Consider the following 22823-nt stretch of genomic DNA (forward strand, 5'->3'; position numbering starts at 1 on the left):
GCACAAATAAACACACATCATTTTTCTCAGTTTGCACTAATAGGTTCTAAAAGGATCTGGAGCCTAATTATTTTACTCGTTGTTGTTTTTTGTGGTATATCCATGTTCTCTGTGCTGTGAGATGAAATTCCCAGGTCTCTTTGGTCTAGTTCTCACTGAGCTGGTACACCCATGTCTGGCCTGTACCACTTCAGACTGTTGGTAGGAGCAGCTCACATGATGAATGTTCTTCCATTCAAAAAGATTCTCTTCACACACAGGGCTTTCACTTAAAGGAGAAGGGTCTTTGCGCCCACACATGCAGTCTGAAGTGGTTCAGCCCCAACACAGGTTTATCATCTCAGTGAGAGCTAGCCTTTGACCACTATGTCTGCCTTTCATTTTTTTAATCAGAAAGACAGAATGCTTTGATTTGGGGAGAAACTGCCTCCTACATTATTTATCCTGATCTCTTATCTTCTGCTCCTTTCCTTCTATCACCTTCTTCTGCAGAAGGACCGGGAAGTCACAGAAGTACCTGAGAGGCGCTCCCAGCAGACCCATACTGAGCTCTCCAGCATCCTGATCATCCAAAATGTGAGCCAGCAAGACTTGGGAAAATATACATGCATGGCTACAAGTGGGCAGCAGAACCTCGAAGAGAGCATAGATGTCATTGTACATGGTAAAAACCTTTAACTCCGGCTAAGAAAATATTCTATGTGCTTTTAGTGAATTAACACAGTTGAAAGCAGCCTTAAAGACAGCACAGCAGACCTTCTCCTGGACAATGGAGAAAGTCAGATGCTCTGAGATTTGCTGAATGAAAGGAAACTTCCCAGACAAAGGAAGCAGTGGAGAGCCACCTGGGAAATCTATCCTTTTTGTCCTCTGTTGCCCACCATATTTGCACATGTTGGTGATAACACCATTATGTGACACACCACACTCTCTGACTGTGGACTGGCAGAGCAGGAATCCAGTGTCCCTGGCAGACAAGAGCTAAGGGCTTGTCCTGAGCTAAGTAATCAGATAACCAAGTATCATATTAAGTGTAGTAGGAGCACCCCGGCACTGAGACGTCAGAGCGGAGTTCCCTTGTAAATAAGGGACTGCTGGTTTTTATACCAGCTGGATGATTGGTGCATTGAGTGTATGGAGCTAGACACTTGTCCTCCTTGTGCCTGTATCATTCTAAAGGTGATCTATAGTATAAGCCAATCACCACCATCCCATAAAGCAAACTTTTGCTTGAATAGAGAAGTTCTGGCAAACGTACTGGTAAGTTTCTATTCAAATTTCCACCCAATGAAACATTATTATTAGGATAAAGTATGCTCGTATTTCTGAAGTCTAAGGCAGATGTATGGCAGTTCACACAATCAAAAACTGGGTAGGACATATTTCCTTCTACCTTGGTAAAATGCTGGGTATGAAAGCTGGATAGGACAGCACTGCCCTACCCACCTCCAGCCTCACCCACAATCACTCCCTCCTCCTCTCTAGTTGTTTGCTCACATACAGTTGATAGTTTGGAGCATGCACATCTCCCAAACGCAGGCATGCACATCTCCCAAGGAGAGGAGAGGTGGGCTTGTGGTAGCAAGCATGACGTGTCCCCTTAACTAAGCAGGGTCCACCCTGGTTGCATATGAATGGGAGACTAGAAGTATGAGCACTGTAAGATATTCCCCTTAGGGGATGGAGCTGCTCTGGGAAGAGCGGAAGGTTCCAAGTTCCCTCCCTGGCTTCTCCAAGATAGGGCTGAGAGAGATTCCTGCCTGCAACCTTGGAGAAGCCTCTGCCAGTCTGTGGAAGACCATACTAAGCTAGATAGACCAATGGTCTGACTCAGAATATGGCAACTTCCTACGTTCCTAAACATAGAGGACACTTGTCCTACTAGTTTTTGAATGTGTGAATAGCCTCAGTGTCTTTTTATGGTATAAAATGTGATTTAGGGTGATCATCACAGACTGTTTCCATATCTGTACAAACGTACACATTTAGCACCTAATGGATATTTGTGCATACATGCTGATTGTTTTCTGAAAGGGCCTCATTTTTTTATGTTTAACAACTCTGCTGTTGCCTCAGCAAGCTTCTCTGACAACTTCCGTTCTGTGTGTTCTTTATTGTACTGGCTTTACAGAGAAGCCCTTCATCAATGTGGAATGGAGGAAGGGCCCAGTGGTTGAAGCAACAGCAGGCGATGAAATTGTGAAGCTGCCAGTGAAAGTGGTTGCCTACCCCCAGCCCGAGTTCCAGTGGTAATGATTTTCTCTTAATACACAAGCTTAGCAGACTTTGAGGACTAATTAAGAAGCACCATGCTCTAATTAAAGACCAGTCTAATTAAGAAGCATCATGCTCTACTCTGTTGCCACAGGAGAGACCCTGCCCCCCGCCACCCACATCGTGTGAGGAACTGGGCTTTGGCGTTCTCCTGTGCTGTGGAGAAACAAGCCAGTCTTTTCATCAGAGACATAAAAAATCCTCCTCAGTCTCACCACCCCCCAGATTTCTGGCAGACATTAGTGGCAAGGGAAAAATATCTCCCTCATCATTAGCTTTGTTGCCAAACATATACATGCACACACAGAGAAAGCATCCACCCACATGCAAGTGCTGTCTCACATTCTCCATGGCTGTGAAACACCTGTTATACTTGCAGCAGGCTTAGATCTTTCTGACTAAGGGAAAGCCATGGAATCTGGTGTGTAGGCAGCTGGCTTATGGTCTGGCTTGTGGAAACAGGCTTATAGTTCCAGCTCTGCCCTGGCCAAAGGTGGTGATCCCCCCAAAGTTCCTGTGGGCTGATTAGCCTGGCAGAATAAAGCTGGAATGGAAGGTAGAGTCAGGGAGATAAATTCTACTTCACTTTATTATTTATAAAAAATTAATTTACGTTGTACATTGGGTATAAAAGAATAAACATTATAAGCCCTTCATTTTATTCTCTTGCTCACTCAAGGAGCAGTGGATTATCACAGATGGCAGTTGTGAAAGTTATCACAAGGCAGTGAAGAAACTATTTATTAATCTCAATATACACCTGCTGCCCCCCCCCCAAAAATTGTTGAGGGTTTTTAGCTAGTAAATGCACTATGGGGAAATATTCCTTGGGGAAATTAGGAAGCAAACACTTTTTGAGAAAGTGCCCCATCTCATTGGCTGAAGCCCTGTGATTGCCTTTCAGAAGGAATATGCTTTTCCATACACACACATCTCCTCTCTCTGCTTCTGCCTAGGTTTAAGGATGGAAAGTTAATTTCCCACAGGCACTCTCAATACTCCATGCAGATCAAGGATGTGGCAGAGCAAAATTCTGGCATTTACACTTTGGTCCTGAGGAACGAGCTGGCTGGCCTGGAGAAGAACATTAGTCTGCAGTTGGTGGTCAATGGTAAGGACACAGCAGCTTGGGAATGGAAGGTCAGTCCTCTGGAGGCACGCATGTCATCTGACACCCATTCATCCCTGGTGGGTTTAGTCCATCAAGTTGTCCATGAGCAGGAGCCTTCTCAACTCTTGTTCCCATCAGAGATTTATCTGTAGCAAGCGAAAGAAAGAAAGAAAGAAAGAAAGAAAGAAAGAAAGAAAGAAAGAAAGAAAGAAAGAAAGAAAGAAAGAAAGAAAGCTTTAAAAAGCATGCAGTCAGGGCAAGCTCCGAGTTCTTTATCACTCTAAGTAGGGTGAGGATGGAGAGCCAGTATAATCTTGTGGGTAGAGTGGCAAATTGGGACCAGGAAAACTTGTGTTTAACTACCTGCTGAGCTATAAATTTCACTGGGTAGCTCCAGGTTGTGTTTCAGGGCAGAGATGGACTCATCTAAGAGATAAGGAGGCTGTTCTCATGAGCAGCCAAGCCTCAGCTTGGCTGCCCATGAGAACTGCTGGGATCCACGTGAATCCCAGCAGTGCCACAGTGCCAAACCCACCGCCAAAGCCTGGCTCTTAGCAAATGCGCCCTTCACCTGGCTCTGGGGATCATGTGTCAGCACGGGCTACTTGTCGCTCACACCGACACAGAGACAGGTGCCTAGAGCGCCTGTCCCCGGGGGAATCCCCCAGTGCACCACACTTGCCACATCACATCACAAGTGGTGCAGTCACATCACTTAACCACACTGCACTCAAACTCCCTCTAGTCTGCTATCCTTCCGCTTTGTACAGATCATCACATTGGTTCAGTGGAGCAGAAGGTGAAAAGATGATGAGATATGAGAAGAGGAGCAAATCAGGAGTCTCATTATGAGAAAAGTATATATAGTTACACATAGTCTGTGAGACTGCACAGGGGACTAGCACTGAGCTAGTCTGTCATGCATAGCATCCTGGCAGTCACATCACGTAAGTGCTTGTGGGAAAGGGGGGGGGCACTCCAATGCATTAAATGCACTGTAAACACTTCACAGTGTTATCACAAGTACACCACTTTACCCATCACTTTCAGTTGCTACGTTCTAAAACAAAAGGTGCTGAATTACTGTATATGACAACTGGTCATTCAGTATTTGCTTGCTCATCTGTAGCAGGAAACGGTTGCCCTTTGGTAACAAGGAGTCCCCATCACTACCATAATGGCTTCCAACAGCAGGAAAAGACCAGCATATATGAACTTCGTAGTTCTGCCCTGTTTAATAGCAATAGCAATAGCACTTACATTTATATACCGCTCTATAGCTGGAAGCTCTCTAAGCGGTTTACAATGATTTAGCATATTGCCCCCAACATTCTGGGTACTCATTTTACCGACCTCAGAAGGATGGAAGGCTGAGTCAACCTTGAGCCCCTGGTCAGGATCGAACTTGTAACCTTCTGGTTACAGGGCGGCAGTTTTACCACTGCGCCACCAGGGGCTTAACACAGGGCAGCACAGTTAAAACTGCAAGCAAGTTCTCTCACTCTCCCTTGTTTAGCTTTAAAATGCTACTGTCTAAGACACACCTAATGGCGCAGCAGGCAAGTAACTTGCCTAGCGAGCAAAAGGTTGCCAGTTCGAATCCTGATGGTATGTTTCCCAGACTATGGGAAACACCTATATAGGGCAGCAGCAATATAGGAAGATGCTGAAAGGCATCATCTCATAGTGCGTGGGAGATGGCAATGGTAACCCCCCCCCCCTATATTCTACCAAAGAAAAACCACATGGCTCTGTGGTCGCCAGAGTTGACACTGACTCGATAGCACAACTTTACCTGGGACAGACACCCGGAATAATTTCCTAGGGGAGAAGGAAAATAACTAGCTATGGTGGGAGGAGACTGGTCTTGTGATAGCAAGCATGACTACCCTGCTAAGCAGGGTCTGCCCTGGTTGCATTTGAATGGGAGACTACATGCATGAGCACTGTAAGATATTCCCTTCAGGGGATAGAGCCGCTCTGCGAAGAGCATCTAGTTTCCATGTTTTCCCCCTGGCATCTCCAAGACAGGGCTGAGAGAGATTCCTTCCTGCAACCTTGAAGAAGCCACTGCCAGTCTGTGTAGACAATACTGAGCTAGATGGACCAAGGGTCTGACTCAGTATATGGCAGCTTCTTATGATGGTGGTGGCAGCAGCATGAGTTAAGGAGGAGGGAAGGAGACAGGAGAATGGCTTGGGCACATAGAGGACTGGCAGAGGAAGCAGCACAAGCAACCTCCTCCAGAGGAGCCTTTTCCAAGACTGACATCATAATATTTTTCTGATTTCAGTTCCTCCACACATCCATGAGAAAGAAGCATCTTCACCCAACATCTATTCCCGCAAGAGCCGGCAAGCACTCACCTGCACTGTCTATGGCATCCCAGCCCCAGGAACAATCCAGTGGCAGTGGAGGCCTTGGACGCCCTGCCCGATGTTCTCCCAGCGCAGTCTGTAAGTGACTTCCCTCCTTCACTCTTTGCTGGATTCTTAATACTAGCAGCAAGAGAGGGGAGGTCTTGGCATGGTGCTTCAGGCCAATGGGCATGATATGGCTAACACATGGAGACTGATTTAAACTAGATCACATGATGACTGTCTCCATGTAATGAATTCTTTCTGTGCAGTGGTTCCCCACACATACTGGGAGGTTTTTCTCAACATTGCCACAGACCCTTTGAGGGACACTTGCAGTAACTTCGGAAAATATTTTAGTCCGTGTGATGAGTTGCACTCTAGCCATTGATGTCCTAGTGGGGAGAAAACTATAAAGTTAACAGGAGCTCCCTGCAGTCTGTTAATTCCTTAAAAATCACAAGAAGAAGATCAAACTCTTTTAAAATAATTGGTTAATGTGACTATCTTGATCAGAGAGAATAAGAGATACACAATGAAAAAAGAATGGATTCTGGTTCTAGTGCAAGATCATCAGTTTCTAAACCAGATGCACAGGTTGTTCTTATGCCAGCATCATCCAGGCTCCAGAGGGAGGATTGATGAGAGTGTGGGAAAGGATCATGTAATTTGGCCCACCCAACATTTCCTCCTAACAGGTGTGACGAGGTTAGCATGGGATTGGACTATGGAGAAATAGCTCCCACATTCCTCTGGTAAGCAGGAAATTGGGAGATAAACTGCATTTGCATGTCAGATTTCAGGAGTAACCCAGACTGAAGCAGGGCGTGCTTTTCTTCTGGTAATGAATGAAACTGCTTCTGATTAGGTCTGCACAGAATGTTCCTCTTAGAGCAGCCGTTGTCAAACTTGGATCCCCAGCTGCTGTTGGACTACAACATCCATCATCCCCAGCCACATTGGCCTTTCTCTACTGGCCACTGGAGGACATCTTTGAACTATTGGCTCAGCTGGACTTGATGGAGGAAATGCATGAATACAATCTCCCACTTTTTTGAATTGAAAAGTGGCCTGATTTAGGTTAGGAAGGTGGTGTGTGCAGGAGGGATATTCCTTTCCCCTTGCCCTATCATTTCCCCAATTTAACTTGCTCATCTTGAAGGTGGTATTTGACTCTTGGGAAAATGTACCATACAGGAGCCTGTATATTTTCCCCTGTGGGGCAGTTTTGTGGGCACGTGGGGGGCATTAAATTGGGAAAATAGGGAGAAGAGTTAAAACCCTTCTCCAATGCCACTCCCCCAATCAAAAGAGAGGGTGCCTGCTCTTAAACATTAAAAAAGGAAAGCTAGTTGATGGATGTTCTACATAGCTGCTTCTCTTTTGCTGTCAGTTTGTTTCCAGAACCAATTCAAGAACATAAGAACATAAGAATAGCCCTGCTGGATCAGGCCCAAGGCCCATCTAGTCCAGCATCCTGTTTCACACAGTGGCCCACCACATGCATCTGGAAGCCACAGGCAGGAATTGAGGGCATGCCCTCTCTCCTGCTGTTACTCCCCTGCATCTGGTATTCAGAGGCATCCTGCCTCTGAGGCTGTAGGTGGCCTATAGCCCTCCAACTAGTAGCCGTTGATACACATCTCCTCCATGAAGTTATCCAAACCCCTCTTATAGCCATCCAGGTTGTTGGCTGTCACCACATCTTGTGGCAGAGAATTCCACAAGTTGATGATGCGTTACGTGAAAAAGTACTTCCATTTGTTGGTCCTAGATTTCCTGGCAATCAATTTCATGGGCTGACCTCTGGTTCTAGTGTTATGTGAGAGGGAGAAGAATTTCTCTCTATCCACTTTCTCCACACCATGCATAATTTTATGGACCTCTATCATCCGTGTGCGGGTTATTACCTTTGAAGCCTGTAATGGTTTGGGTCCTGGATATCTGAATTACTGTCTGCTCCCAAGTGTTTCTGCCCACCCAACAAGGTTGTCAGAGGGGCCTTTGCTCCATGTGCCAGTGCTGAGATAGACTAAATTGTCATACATGCGGAACAGGGCCTTCTCTGTTGTTGCTCCCAGGCTATGGAATGTTCTCCTGGTCTGCTCTTTGACATCTGTGGCTTTTAAAAAAACACAACTAAAGACATTTTTATTTGTTCAGGCTTTTACCCCTTAGGGCCTGCCGGGTGTCTCAGCTTTCCTGCTTCTGTTTGTATTTTTAATGGGTTTTTTTTGTTTGGGGTGTTTTATGGTTTTAATTGGTTAACTGACTTTAAGGTTTTAATGTGATTTTTATGTAGTTTTGCTGTATTTTAACTTTTTTTTAAAAGGATGTCTTATGAAAGGCAGTATAAAATCTGAACAAATAAATAGCTTCTAATTTGGCTGTCAGCATGAGAAAATTGGGTAGTCTTGCTTCAATTTAAACCAGAGCCGTGAAGCAATTCTATACAAATATGAATAAGATATTATCTGAACCAATAGCTGTCTGAAAAAGCAATTTGTAAAATGAGCTTAGTTGGCCATTGGATAGTTGAGTGGGCCAAAGGAAGAATGATACATACAATGCCCCAAGATGAAGAATAACTTATTATTAAGCAGCTCTTTCTCCTATATTTAAAAACATCTAGTAAACCAGATGTTAACTTTGCTATCTGGTACTTGCTGCAATTTGTACTGCTATTAGGAAACTATAGAGTTTGGTTGCCTTTTACAAGAAATTTGCTTCTGACCATACTGGTGGCAAAAATAACGTAAAAGCTTCCTGCTGTTTGTGCATGGAAATAATGCAGGCATAAAGTACTACAATGCCAGATCTGTGGGGGTTTTCCTAGTGTTTATTTATCTGCATAAAATGAATGCAGCAAACCGAAAATTATTAGGCTGGAAGTTAGACTAACTCTATAGATTAGACTAACTCTATAGTCTAATCTCCCATTTAATAGATCAGACCTAGAAGATCAGTGTGAATGCTGATATAGATTACAAAGATATGTTTCAAAAGGAACTAAATTGTTTAGAAAAACTGAAGGCGATAATCAAGGTAGACGAACCTACAGAGTGGGTCAGTCCAATAGTTATTCTGGCTAAGCCTGGAAAAAAGCAGCTAAGACCAAGAGATATCTAATAAAATAAATCAACAAAGAAACTGTAAGAGAACATTTTTAATTGCCTACTATAGAAGAATTCATCAGTAAGTTGGTAAGAGCTGAAACATTTACACTCCTTGATGCCAGTAGTAGAATATGGCAAATTCATCTGAATGTCAAAGATTCTAGTCTATGTACATTTAATTCACCTTTTCATAAGCACAACATTGTCATTCATTGAGGCTGTTTTCATGGGCAGCCAAGCCTGGGTTTGGCTACCCGTGAGAACCGCCGGGATCCACAGCGCCAAACCCAGTGCCAAAGCCCATCTCTTAGCTCCTAGCAAGCACACTGTTAACCCAGACTCCGGGATCATGTGTCGGTGCAGGCTGCTTGCAACCTGCACTGACACAGAGACGAGCACCTAGTCTCCCAGGGGAATCCCCCAATACACTGCGCTCCTTTCACAGAGCATTGTGGGATTCCCCAGCCTCTGGAACACTGAGCCAGTTGCTGCTGTGACGATCGTGTGCGTGGTGGCTCAGCGTGGCTGGGACCAGTTCGGATCATCTGTGGGGAAGGTAGGCTTTACCCCTGCTTTCTGCCTGCCCGATTGTGTGCAGTAGAGCTAAACCAAAGGATGAAAAAGCGGACAAGAACATAATGAGAAGCTGTAATGAGGTCTAGACAAGAGAAGGAATGGAAACTGAATAAAGGAATATGCAGATCTGTTGTGTTGGAAATAAAACTTCTCAGGGTTATATTAACGGCCCCCCAGAAAGTTAAAACCTGATGTAGCTAAAACAAAGGCCATGGCTGAAATGTCTAGTCCAAATAACAAAGCTGTTCTACAAGGTTTGCTAGGAATAATCCAGTAAAGTTTATTTCAAATGTGGTGATAGTGACAACCCTATTAAGTCAGTTATTGATCCATGTTGTTGAGCTTGATTGGGTGGAAATCCATGAAGTAGCATTTAAGCAGTTAATGGAGCTACTACAGAACACGGTGTCTGAAGTATTATAATGTGAAATAATCGCCAAATCTGGCAGAAGATGTGAGTTCTAGAGTATTGGATGCTGTATTCTTGCAGAAAAGTTCACTTGCTGCATATACCTCCAAAGCACTGACAACTCCCAATGGAACTGGGCCCAGATACAAAAATAAATGAATGGACACTAGTCCAGCAGTCCATTTGTGAAGAAACAGTGATGGATTTGTATTTTAAAATGACAAAATCTTAGCACCACAAGACCTAAGGAAACTGAATACCATGCCCCTGGAAATTGAACTATATAAAAGAAGGACCTGAGAAGCTGCTTATCGGTCAGCAAGTGTGCTCAAATTGTTACAGTGATGTATCAGATCTTAGATCTTCAGAAATAAAAAATGAAAAGAACCTATTTACTTCATGAGATTCCAAAAAAGCTGGAAACTGATTTTTTGAATGTAAAGAAAAATACTGTGGTCGTCTAGTTGGTTACTATTCAAGATATATTAAAGCATCACAAGTAATCAGTAATCAAACATTGGGAATTGATATTTTCAAGGCATAGTATATCAGGAAAGATTGTGAGTGAAAACACTGTACATTTTTGCTCCAGAGTCTTCAAAATGTTTTAAGAATGGGATTTTGTGTGGTATAGTGGAGCCAGTGTAATGTAGTAGTTAGAGTGTTGGACTAGGACTGGGTAGACCTGAGTTCAAATCCCCATTCAGCCATGAAACTCACTGGGTGACTCTGGGCCAGTAATCCTACCTCACAGGATTGTTGTGAGGATAAACATAACCATGTCTGGGCTCCTTGGAGGAAGAGTGGGATGATGATGATGATGATGATGATTAAAACTTTTATACCGCCCTTCCAAAAGGCTCAGGGCGGTTTACATTAAAACACCATTAAAATCATTTAATAATTAAAACAAAAATTATAAAACATAAAACAATGATTAACAATTAAAAACATCGTAAAAGAGCAATTAAATAATCAGAACAATTTAAAAACAAGTTTTAAAAAGCTGAGAAAGCCTGGTTGAAGAGATATGTTTTCAGAAGTTTTTTAAAAATTGCCAGAGATGAAGAGGCTCGTATCCCAGCAGGGAGCGCATTCCACAATTTCGGGGCAGCAGCCGAGAAGGCCCGTCTCTGTGTAGCCACCAAACAAGTTGGCGGCAACTGGAGATGGACCTCCTCAAGAGACCTCAATGGGCGGTGGGGCTCATAGCGAAGAAGACTCTCTCTTAAATACCCAGGGCGTAAGCCATTTAGGGCTTTATAACTAGCACGTTGTATTTTGCCCGGAAACCTGTTGGCAGCCAGTATAGCTTCATCAACAGAGGAGTAATGTGGTCTCTCCGAGATGACCCAGAGACCAACCTGGCTGCCGCATTCTGAACCAACTGAAGTTTCTGGACTATGTACAAAGGCAGCCCCACGTAGAGCACATTACAGAAGTCAAGTCTGGAGGTTACCAACAAATGTACCACTGTTTTGACGTCATTGATCTCAAGAAACGGGGGCAGCTGGCGTATCAGCTGGAGCTGATAGAAAGCACCCCTGGCCACCGCCTCAGCCTGAGAAACCAAGGAGAAAGGTTGATCCAGAAGTACTCCCAACCTGCAAACCTGTTCCTTTTGGGTAAGTGTGACCCCGTCTAGAACAGGTAGATCAAAATCGTCTCTAGAGTTCTGACCCCGCACAATAAGTACCTCCGTCTTATCTGGATTCAGCTTCAGTTGATTCTCCCTCATCCAGCCCATTACTGCTTCCAGGCAGGCATTTAGAGAGGATATGCCCAACTCCTGAAAAAGTTGACATGGAGAAGTAGATCTGGGTGTCATCAGCATACTGGTAACACCCAGCTCCAAATCCCTTGATGATCTCTCCCAGTAGTTCCATGTAGATGTTAAAAAGCACTGGAGAGAGTACAGAGCCTTGAGGGACACCATACTTAAGCTCAGATTTCGAAGAGCAACAATCTCCAATCAACACCATCTGGAATCTGTCCGAGAGGTAGGAGCGGAACCACTGTAAAAAAGTGCCTCCCACCCCCAACACCCTCAGACGTTCCAGAAGGATACTATGGTCAATAGTATCAAAAGCCGCCAAGAGATCCAAGAGGACCAACAGAGTCACACTTCCTCTGTCAATTGCCAATTGGAGATCATCCATCAGGCCAACCAAGGCAGTCTCCACCCCATAGCCTGCCCGAAAACCAGTTTGAAATGGGTCTAGATAATCAGTTTCCTCCAAGACTGCCTGGAGCTGAGAGGCCACCACCCTCTCAATTACCTTGCCCAGCCATGGGAGATTGAAAACTGCCCTATAATTGCTCAACTCTGAGGGATCTAATGCAGGCTTCTTTAGAAGAGGTCTAATAATTGCCTCCTTAAGACAAGGAGGCATCCTGCCCTCCCTCAGAGAAGCATTTATGATTTCTACCAGGCCACCTACAACAGACTCCCTGCTAGATCGAACAAGCCATGTTGGACAAGGATCAAGAGAACAAGTGGTAGGCCTCACCGTTCCAAGCAGCTTGTCCACATCATCAGGAGTCACAAACTGAAATTGATCCAGTCGAATCACATAAGAGGAGTTGTCGGACACCTCCAGCTCAGAAATCAAATTAATTGTAGAGTCTCCATCTAAGTCGGTCCGAATCCGAGAGATTTTGTCTGCGAAAAATTCATTAAACACATCACAGCGGGTGACTGATGCTTCCAAATTCTGGTTCAAGGGAGAGGGGGCAGATACTAGTCCTCTCACAACCCTGAACAACTCCGCTGGATGTCAGCTCACAGAGGCAATACAGGCAGAAAAGAACCGCTTCTTTGCTGCACGTATCGCCTGAGCATAGATCTTTAAATGTGCTCCATGTCGTAATCTGTCGGATTCGAGTTGAGTCTTTCTCCACTTTTGCTCCAGTCGACTACCTTGCCGCTTCAGCCCCCGTAGATCTTCCGAATACCAAGAGGCCAATTTTAAAGCAAGTTGGAGGGTACGCTTAGGAGCAATCGTGTCTACTGCCCTGGTGAGCAAGTTGTTCCAATTCTCAACCAGGGCATCAACAGGATCACCAGCAGAGCCAACATTGAATCCCTCCATGGCTTCTTGGAATCCTACCCAATCCAGTAACCTCTTCGGGCAGACCATTCTAATAGGCCCCTCGCCCCTGCGGAGGTGGAAAGCAGTTATAAGTCCAACCTTAACCAGATGGTGGTCCATCCATGACAGTGGGGAGATCATAGGAGTCCCCACCCACGGAACACCACCCTGATTAGAGTAAAAGACCAAATCAAGTGTGTGACCTGTAATATGCGTCGGTCCAGAGACCGCTTGGGATAGGCCCATAGTTGTCATGGCTGCTATGAACTCCTTAGCTGCCCCGGACAAATTGGTCCCTAAATGAACATTGAAGTCCCGCAGCACCAAAAGTCTTTGAGTCTCCAACGCAAGTTCCACGACCAAGTCCATGAGCTCAGTAAGGGATTCCGCTGGGCAGTGGGGCGATCGGTACACCAACAGAAGTCCCAATCTATCCCTGGTCCCCAAACTCAAGTACACACCTTCAATATGGTCCGATACCCTAACAGGGACCCTGGTAAGGGAGATGTTATCCTTAAAGACCACAGCCACTCCACCTCCCCGCCCACGTCCCCTCACCTGCTCCTCTACAGAATATCCTGGAGGAAGAAGCTGGGACCAGACTGGGCCACTAGCCTCCGCCAACCAAGTCTTGGTAATACACACCAGGTCGGCCCCTTCATCCATAATCAAACCATGGATGAGTTCTGATTTATTTTGGACTGACCTGGCATTGCAGAGGAGCAAGGTAAGGTTATGTGGGTTGTTGGCAGTGCTCCCCGAGGTCAAAGAGCTGGCAGGACAGCCGGAAGGAGAGACAGATATTAGGTTTCTGACTACCCTTCCCCTGGAACGGCCTGCTGACCTGCCAACATTACTTCTTCTGTTCCCCACCACCACTGGAATAGCAGCCCCACATTCAATGAAGGCGCTTCCTGCCTCCCCATCTCTAGACAAACCCACACACATTACAACTTCAACCCAACTTCAGCACAACTTAAAACTGATTAAATGGAAGCCCCACTATTGAATGCCTCCCTCTATACAAATAGTTGGACAAAATGTCCAGCCCTCGCCCTCGATTCTCCCCCGAAGTGGCTCCCCCAAAGGGGCAACCCCCTTTGGTGTTGCCCCTTCGGTGGCGACCCTGCTGATGGCTGGCCCGCCGCCACTGGCAATCTTCCTATATAGGCTGAGCAGTAAGCTCAGCAGGTGGAACCAGGAAAAACTGCACAGTCACCCTTGCAGCCCCAGTCCCGCAAAGCCTCTCCACAAGCAGTCCTGGGGGGAGGCAGATGGCAACCAGGGGGGCAGAAGAGAAGAGGCAGCCAGGCAGGCACCCCAGCCTCTCACCCTGGAGTAGATGGTATCCTCTTCTCTTCCTCTCCAGCAGGCTAGAAATAGATAGAAATGTAGATTTCTAGGGATAGAAATGTAATAATAATTATTATTAATTAATTTATTTATTATTACTAATACATCAACTCCATTCTATTCTCAGTCCAATGAAATGGCAGAAAGAATAATACAAATAATAAATAAGAGTCTAAAGAAATCTTATCTGGATGACCTGGATCTGTATCTTAGCCTACTAGATTACAGGACTATATCTATAGGAGAAACAGGGTGTTTAATAGCCTTAATGGCATAGTCTGTGATGATGTCATCCACCCCAATTCAAGATGGTGGATGTGTAAACTTTTGAGGTGCAAGTGAACTAACTTGTGAACTGTCTAACTGGTTTGAACCAAATTTGCTACAGCACTGCAGTAGGAACACATAGGTATCCCCCAATGGCATAGTTTGTAACAATGTCAATTGTAACAGCCTTCTCTGATTCAAGCTCAAGCCCAAGTGACCTTCATGGGCAATTTTATCACTTTTGCTTGTAAAGAAACATCACCAAACAATCAGTCCTCAGCAGCAGCTCATTGAGAAGGGACAGCTCACTTGCTACGTGCATGTATGGTCTGTTCATACATGAAGATGTCCAGGTGCCCTGTTTTTGCAGGGCCATCCATTAGTTATGTAAGGTTTATGTTCAGTAAGCACCTGATCAGCACTGAGGGCCGCTTTCCACTCAGAAGACGTGATCATTCCATGAGTGGATGAACACAATTACTACTCCGTCATCCTCTTCTTCTGTGATTGTCTCTTGGCCTGGAAGTGGAAGTCGAGATAAACAATCTGCAGTTGTGTTCCAAAGATTTAGCAGAAACAATCAGCAGCAGCAGCAATAGTAGAATGCAGCAGTTCAGGAATGTAGGCCCAGTCATGCAATGAAATGAATGTGTGGGAATTTTCACAAACTTTGCAGGCTCACACACATAGCTGGTTCAAAATCTCATCACCAAATGTTTTGTAGCTGCTTCCCTCTTAAACACAAAGAAGCCCTATGTTTGTTTAAGCTTTATTCAGAAACAACTCCATTTTTTCTCCCTTTCCCCTCCTTTTCCTTTTTGACTCCACCCCTTACTGCAGGATCCCCACAGGGACAAACTTCTAATTAACAAAACATAAAAGCTTGCTAGATAGAATACAACACAGGGCTACCTGCACAATTTTTAATACAGAGACATTTGAGAACCAAACTGCTTGTCTCAGCACCATTGTTACATCTCAGCTGATACCATCTGAAATTTGTCAAGAGAAACTGAGACATCAGCATGACGAATGTGCAATGTCTTTAAGTGGTTGCATGTGAAAGACCCAGTTACTTTCTGACAAAACAGAGTGTGGAAACTTAAGCTACTGAGCAACGTAACACCAATAACATAGTTGGCTCAGACTGATGAGCAGAAGAGAACTGTTGAGTAGGGATGTGCATGGAACCAGTTCCATGCACTCCCGGGAGGTTGGGGTTCTTTAAGGGGCAGGGGAGGCGCTGCCTACCTGCCAGATCCTGCCTCACCCTTTCCCACCACCAGCACACTCGCAAAAAGTGGGTGCACAGGGTTGCAGTGTGCCTCCCTGCAGCCTCAGTCAGCATCGCCACACAAATGGCTGACGCATGCGCACAGCATACATGTGCATCAGCCATTTGCGTGGAGACACTGACCAGGGCTGCAGGAAGGCACGCTGCAGCCCTGTGTACCCATTTTTTGCAAGAGCGCTGGCAGGGGAAAGGCAGTGGGGCAGGGGCTGGCAGGTAGGCAGCGCCTCCCCTGCCCCTTAAAGAACCCCCCTGCCCTCCGAACTGGCTCAAACGCCGGTTGACGGAAGCAGTTCAGCACCCTGAGAATGGAGCACCGAATGGTTCTGTGTACATCCCTATTGTGTAGAGCATTAAAAGTCTTGAGCTGATGCCAGATGAAACAAGCTGGAATGTAGATGAGCCTGCCTGCCTCAGATATAGGCAATCTAGAGCCCCAAGACAAAACAAAGGGAACTGTTGCAGTACTCAGTGTAAGTAAGAGAGGCTTCAGAGAAGGTGTTGGCCACCGTGACTACATCTTATTACTACAGTAATAAGAAAACCTACTAGAGAGTGATAACTGCTCTAAAAGAGAGATGTAATTATGGTAGGAACCAAAGCATTCCTTTAGTTGGGTACATGGAAGGAAGCAGTTATAAGGAACACAAGCGGAGAACTGCCATCATTTTGAGTCTGGTTGCTGTAAGAATTACACAGCATTAAATAAAACCTGTTCATCCCAGACTTTGGTCTTGTGTAACATCATTTTACAAAGTTTGCAGCAAGAAATATTAACAATGGTGCTCTGCATTTAAGAGTAATGCGACAGAGTGGGCTGTTATATCTACTTTTCCAGAAGCAGCTTTCTGGCTTTGCTTAGACTTAGTGCAATCATAATACTCTCATGTCCATTTACATTGGCCCAGATTAGCAACCACAGCAGTCCAGTTAATCTGTGTGAAGATCTCTGGCATACAGTTCTAGGCTAAAGATTAACATGCTAGAATTTAATGGACGCTGTCCCCCTTGATATCTAACACCAAAATAGGCCTCTTAGTTGCATGGTTCTGGGAGTGTAAAGCAGACCTCCCCAAGGAGAGTCCAGCAGTTGCAAGGAAAGGTGTGAACTCTCTGGCTCCTCCCAGTCTGCTTTATGGGAGCGTGCTTTGGCTGGGTTGGGGAACAGAGTACCACTCTGTCCTTTCTCCATTAGCATAGCTCAAGCAGCTGCAGTGGATCACAAACCCTACTTCACCATAGCCTGATCAGCTGTAGTTGTTATGGTATTTGTGACTCCCTATAATGTTCCTTTTGTCCAACGACTCTGACCAGTTAGCAGGAGAGGTATGATTTTTGAACTTTGGTTCTGACAGGACATGCACTCAACATGCACTGCGGGGGATTGGTTTCATGGTGTGTGGGTTTCAAAATTTGTGGAGGCCATGTTTGACATGGTATGATAGACTCCAACCTAAAGTAGTTGTGGAAGTGTTGTTAGAAACTATGACAGTTATATGACACCTATCTCCGTTCCAGGTGGTTAATGCACAGGAGTGAAGCTGCCTCCTCTTCCTTTGGATAGAATTGCTAGGACATTTTATGAGGAAAGTGTTATATTGAGGCTGAAAGAGAGAAAGAGGCCTCAAAAGTAGAGAGGAATGTGAGGAGGGGACATTATTGACCCTGGAGGAAGTAGGGTGTCTATATAAATACTGATGCCATGAATGTGCTGTTTGAGTGGTTAAGGAAACAAGGGCATTTCCAGTCTCATCAGAATGCTTTGTGGTGCTGTCAGGAAGAAGAAGAGCTGTTGAATTATGAGCACTGTCTCCCAAGGCCACAATGTTTCTGCTTAGCCCAGCTCCAGAGGATGCAAGAGACTTCATCATGATTTCCTGTTGTTTACACAGATTCTCACTCTTACTCACTCCACAGTGGAGTTCTGTCTTCCCATCTCCTCTAGCGCAAGGATATCTAACCTCCTGTATTCCTGGGGGCCACACTAATCTCCAGATAATAAACTGAGGGTCAGCACAATCCAGCATGCTCACAAATGCTCTGGACTGCCAGTTGCCCAGCCCTTTCCCACCATGTATTCATCTTCCAGAACACTCTACCTAGGTACCCATTGCATTACACTTGAGCCTGGTCTTCTGACCCATACCTCAGGATACCACACACCATGACAGACTCTCCTTAACACAAACAGTGGCAATATGACTCCTGGACCCCTATTATCAAAGAATCTATTGACATCTCCAGGCCTTGAACATTAGAAATACTTTTACTCATATCCACAAGGCTCTCCTTCTGCAGACCAGCCCCATCTATCTAAGGAATTCAAGCACCAAGAACTCAAACTGAGTTATTTTTTCCTAATTATATCATATAATATATCCAGTATTGTAGCTTTCTTCTGTACACTTTTCTATAGTGATTTCCCTGCTCACAAGATCTCCTGTTTCTTCATCTCCTTCTCTTTCACGGCTTCTGGATAAATAGTAGCAGACGGAGGGCTGTAAAGCGCCATCAGCGGGACCGAATGCCAGAGTGTAAGGACTGGAAGAATGTGTTGCAGCAGGATGCTGTGAACCCCATTGAGAGCATCGACACCTGGACAGAGTTTGTGGAAGGAAGGAACAAGGTGAGACCACTTCCCTGTTTCCTTTCAGTATTGGAAGAAGATGGAAGAGAGATACCTCAGACTCGCCTGAAGTCTGCCTGAGTTGCTTCACTGCATGGTCAGTCTGTTATGCCGCTGTTTCAACATATCGCCCGTCAAACGCTCACTACATCTCTGACCAGGCTGCAGAAATAGATTGAATGAGAACATGATGAGTTTCAGTTTGGAGAATTTCACTTTGATGGGGAGTGTTCACCTTTGGGGTATACGCTGAAATTACTATAAGAAGATTAATTTCACCATATTAAAAATGAACCCATTGTGACTGCATGAATACTAGTAGAGTAGAACTGCTTCAGGAGCTGAGCTGAAAGTGAGCAATATATACAAGTGTCCATCCTTGCCCTGGGTGACTCTGGGCTCTTGTCCATGGCCTGGAAAGGTTGCAAAGTTGTTTTCTTAGTGGCATTTTGTATTGGCTGCTCTGAAGGTTTTAACACTCAGATATACTAAGCCATGGCTCAGGGAATGGAGCAGCTCTGGGAAGAGCTGAAGGTTCCAAGTTCCCTCCCTGGCTTCTCCAAGATAGGGCTGAGAGAGATTCCTGCCTGCAACCTTGGAGAAGCCGCTGCCAGTCTGTGAAGACAGTACTGGGCTAGATAGACCAATGGTCTGACTCAGTATACTGTATGGCAGCTTCCTAGGTTCCTATTTTCCTAACTTTCTATGCACTAAGAAGGATTCTAGCAAGGATACTAAATGCCATATTTAATGAGGTTTATAAAAATCTTGCAACCCACATATTAACTATTCACTCTGTTACAGTTTATAATACTTGACTATCTTCTAGAGACTCATGGCAGTATGAAAGCTGTTACTGAAATATTAGTCCAGAACCTGCTACAGAGATAAGACAGAGAACGGGATATTGTCTTGACTGCCTTTAGTAGTCCTTTACCATCTCACCCACAGCTCCTGTTTTTCTCAATTAAAATGAAGCAGAGAAGTAGCTATTCTTTACTACTTTTAATTTTAAACTCTCAGAATTGTTCAGTTGCCAAAGAAAGCTTCCACCAGGATGAATGAATGTACCATATTTATATACCACCTGATATGTATATCTCTCTAGGTGGTGTACATAATCCAAATTACAATATAAAAATAAAATAAAAACAATTAAAACACTTTCACAGAATAAAAACAATTAAAAACAATTCACAGAATAAAACAAAATAATTTCACAGAGTAAAACTATTAAACAGTTTCTTATTAGTTTTAATTAAAAGCCTGAGAAAACAGGTGTATCAAAGGTCTTTTACAAAGCAATAAGAGATGGAGAGCTCATATTTTAACAGGGAGTGCATTCCAAAGCTCTGAGGCAGCCACAAAGAAGGCCCTGAGTCGCCTCCAAATGAGCCAGCCGCAGCCATAAGCGGACCTCCCCAGATGATCTTCATAGGTTCATGACAAAGGAGGCACTCTCTTAAGTAACTTGGATCTAAGTTTTAGAAGTAATAACCAGCATTTTGTATTTCGCTCAGAAACATGTCGGCATCCAGTGTAATTCTTTAAAAATTGATCTTATACAGTCCCTTCGGGTTGTCCCAGAGGCCAACCTGGTTGCCGCATTCTGTACCAGTTGTAGTTTCTGGACTACGTACAAGAGCAGCCCCACATAGAGTGTATTACAGTTGTCAGGTCTGGAGGTTACCAGCATATGTTTTATGGTCATTTACCTCCAGAAATAGGCGTAGCTGACTTATCAGCTGTAGCTGATAAAAAGTTCTCCTGGCCACTGCCTTGGTCTGAGAGCTTTGGATCCAAAAGCACTCCCAAGGTACATACCTGATCTTTCAGGGGGAGTGTAATCCCATTCAGAACAGGCAGATCTAAACCATCTCTCTTGACACACACACACACACACACACACACACACACACACACACACACACACCGCCTGCCAAAGTCAGTACCTCTGTCTTATTTGAATTCAACTTCAGCTTGTTATCCCTCATCCATCCCATTACTGCCTCCAGACAGAAATTTAGAGAAGTTATGCTGTTTCCTGATGAAGCTGATAGGGAGAAATAGATTTGGGTGTCACCAGCATATTTATCACACCCTGCACCAAATCTCCTGAGGATCTTACCCCGCAGTTTCATGTAGATGTTAAAGAACATTAAAGTCAGTATGGAGCCTTGTGGAACTCCATACAGTAACTCCCTTTTTGCAGAGCAGCGGTCTTCAAGTGATCTGGAATCTACCTGAGAGGTAGGAATGGAACCACTGCAAAACAGTGCCACCTAATCCCATCTCCCTCAGGTTACCCAGAAGGATTCCATGGTCAATGGTATTGAAAGCTGCCAAGAGATCCAAAAGGATCAACAGAGTCACACTACCTCTGTTAGTACCTAATTGGAGATCATCCATCAAGCTGACCAAGGCAGTCTCAACCTCATAGCCTGCTCAAAAGCTGGTTTGAAATGGATGTAGATGATCAGTAGTTTTATGGTGAAGCCATTACCTGAGTCAAGCTCTTAAGATTCAGATCTTATGTTATGTTGGAAATAGCACTTATGCTCCAACATAATATTTTACAACTACAGATTGGCTTTTGGAATTATGCCTACAGATACAGTATATGTGAGAACAGCAAATGTGGGGTAACCATTTAAGATAGAATTTTAAGTGTTTGTTAAGGTTAATGTTGTAAAAATTAGAAATCAGAAATTTAGGCATCTTATTATTGGACAACTTTTTAAAAGGCCTAGCAGAATGGTCAGAATTAACAATGTTGTGAGCCGGCAGAATTGTTGATATCAAGATAATTGTTCTGCCAACTTTACTATATCTACCAGCCATTCCGATAAAGGCAGCAACAGCAAAATTGTGTACAGTACAAACACATGCTGTTTTTCTATTTTGTAACATCTTCTGTGACCATTTCCCATTAACTCTCACACACAACCCCATTCACATGCACTCCATTCAGACTACTCAAACATCCCATTCATATCTAGCTTTCTCTCATGAGACCAAAGGCGCTCTTACCCCTGGACTTCGGGGCCAAGGTCCAGGGCCTCCACACCCCCTGTGGGCCCCCAAATCCTCTTTAGTCTGACCTGGGTGGTGTGGTTTGTGCCCTGAAGAATCTATGTGTTAAAAAATGATGCTTAACGCAGCGGGGGCAGGGGGAAAGCTCCAAAGGCCTTTAGGTGCAGGCTCCAAAACTACCTAGGTGCACCTCTGCATGAGACATTCAAATACTCAAACAGCTGTAATGTTAATGCTGCCTACTCCCTTCTCTGCACCGCTTACAACCAGTAGTCACTAGGCCTAGACTAGTGTGCTGACAGGTTTGTTTGTTCCTGAATCCTTTTTTTAAAAAACACCTTTAAAAAAAAAAAAGCCCCTTCTCTCAACTGGAATGCTCTTAGAAAATTTTACAATGCCACAACAGTTAAGCCAGTGGATAGGAAGTCCCGTTTCACTATAATGAAGCCAGGCCATAGCCAATAGCAATGGAAGTTTAAATTTAAAACTCTGTAACTGGCTTTTTTCTTTGTTGTTTTTATTGTATTTGGGGGGGTATATTATCCCCGGCTTTTCTGGGAACACTCCTTCTTGCATTCAGTGCTTTTGATTTGATACTTCACTTTTTGCAGAGAGAGAGAGAGAGAGAGATGGCAAGAGGTGATTGCAAAATAGGGTTAAGAAAGCATGCAAGTATATAAGCAGACATTCTATATTCAGCAATTAATAAAGGAAGGGCTGGGCACACCCAGTATTACCACTCTGTTACTATAAAAAGTGCAAGCAGTCAAGGGTTTAGCTTCCCCCTCCCTCCTGTCCATTCTATTCTTCAAATAGACCTTCTTCCCCCAGCTTTTTAAAGATCAGGCTGCCAACCTGATTTTAATGTGCAGGGCTGCCACCATTGCATCTCGTTTGGACCTGAGCATGATGCCAGTATAGGTATATGAATTAAATGTGTGAGGTGTCACTTTGAAGTGTGAGAAGTTTTGTGCGATCTTATACTGCATTTCCCTCCCAAAGGGATGTTTTTCGCTCCTCCATTCTGACGCATGACCCTGTCAGTGACTAGTCAGGGTTTCATAACTGCTCCTCCCCATCTCCCCCTGGGTAGCTAAGCATGCCAGAGGCATGCATGCTTCTCTGTGACTAGCTTCCCGTTCTAGGTGAGAATGTCAGTTACCAAACATGTGCACATAATGGTGAACCAGGCGAAAGAGCAAACAAATGGCTCCCAGTTTCCTAAAGTCATTTCCTGTTTTCATATGTGCTTCCAAAATCACTTCCTGTTCTAATGCCCCAGTCAGGAGTTCTTCACAGAAAGGGCCAGAAAAGATGA

General features: G+C 44.5%; 1 protein-coding gene across 2 annotated transcripts in view; it reads left to right on the forward strand.

Moving 5' to 3' along the window:
• Positions 1–22823, forward strand: part of FLT4 (fms related receptor tyrosine kinase 4) — a 150750-nt gene that overhangs the window by 79807 nt on the left and 48120 nt on the right. For both annotated transcript variants that reach the window (XM_053298500.1, XM_053298499.1), the window contains exons 7-11: positions 493–664; positions 2132–2249; positions 3231–3385; positions 5679–5841; positions 18331–18472. In XM_053298500.1, coding sequence (XP_053154475.1) covers positions 493–664; positions 2132–2249; positions 3231–3385; positions 5679–5841; positions 18331–18472 — 750 coding nt within the window. The remainder of the gene's footprint in view (positions 1–492; positions 665–2131; positions 2250–3230; positions 3386–5678; positions 5842–18330; positions 18473–22823) is intronic.

Source organism: Hemicordylus capensis, chromosome 2 (genome assembly GCF_027244095.1).
Source record: "Hemicordylus capensis ecotype Gifberg chromosome 2, rHemCap1.1.pri, whole genome shotgun sequence".
NCBI lineage: Eukaryota > Metazoa > Chordata > Lepidosauria > Squamata > Cordylidae > Hemicordylus > Hemicordylus capensis.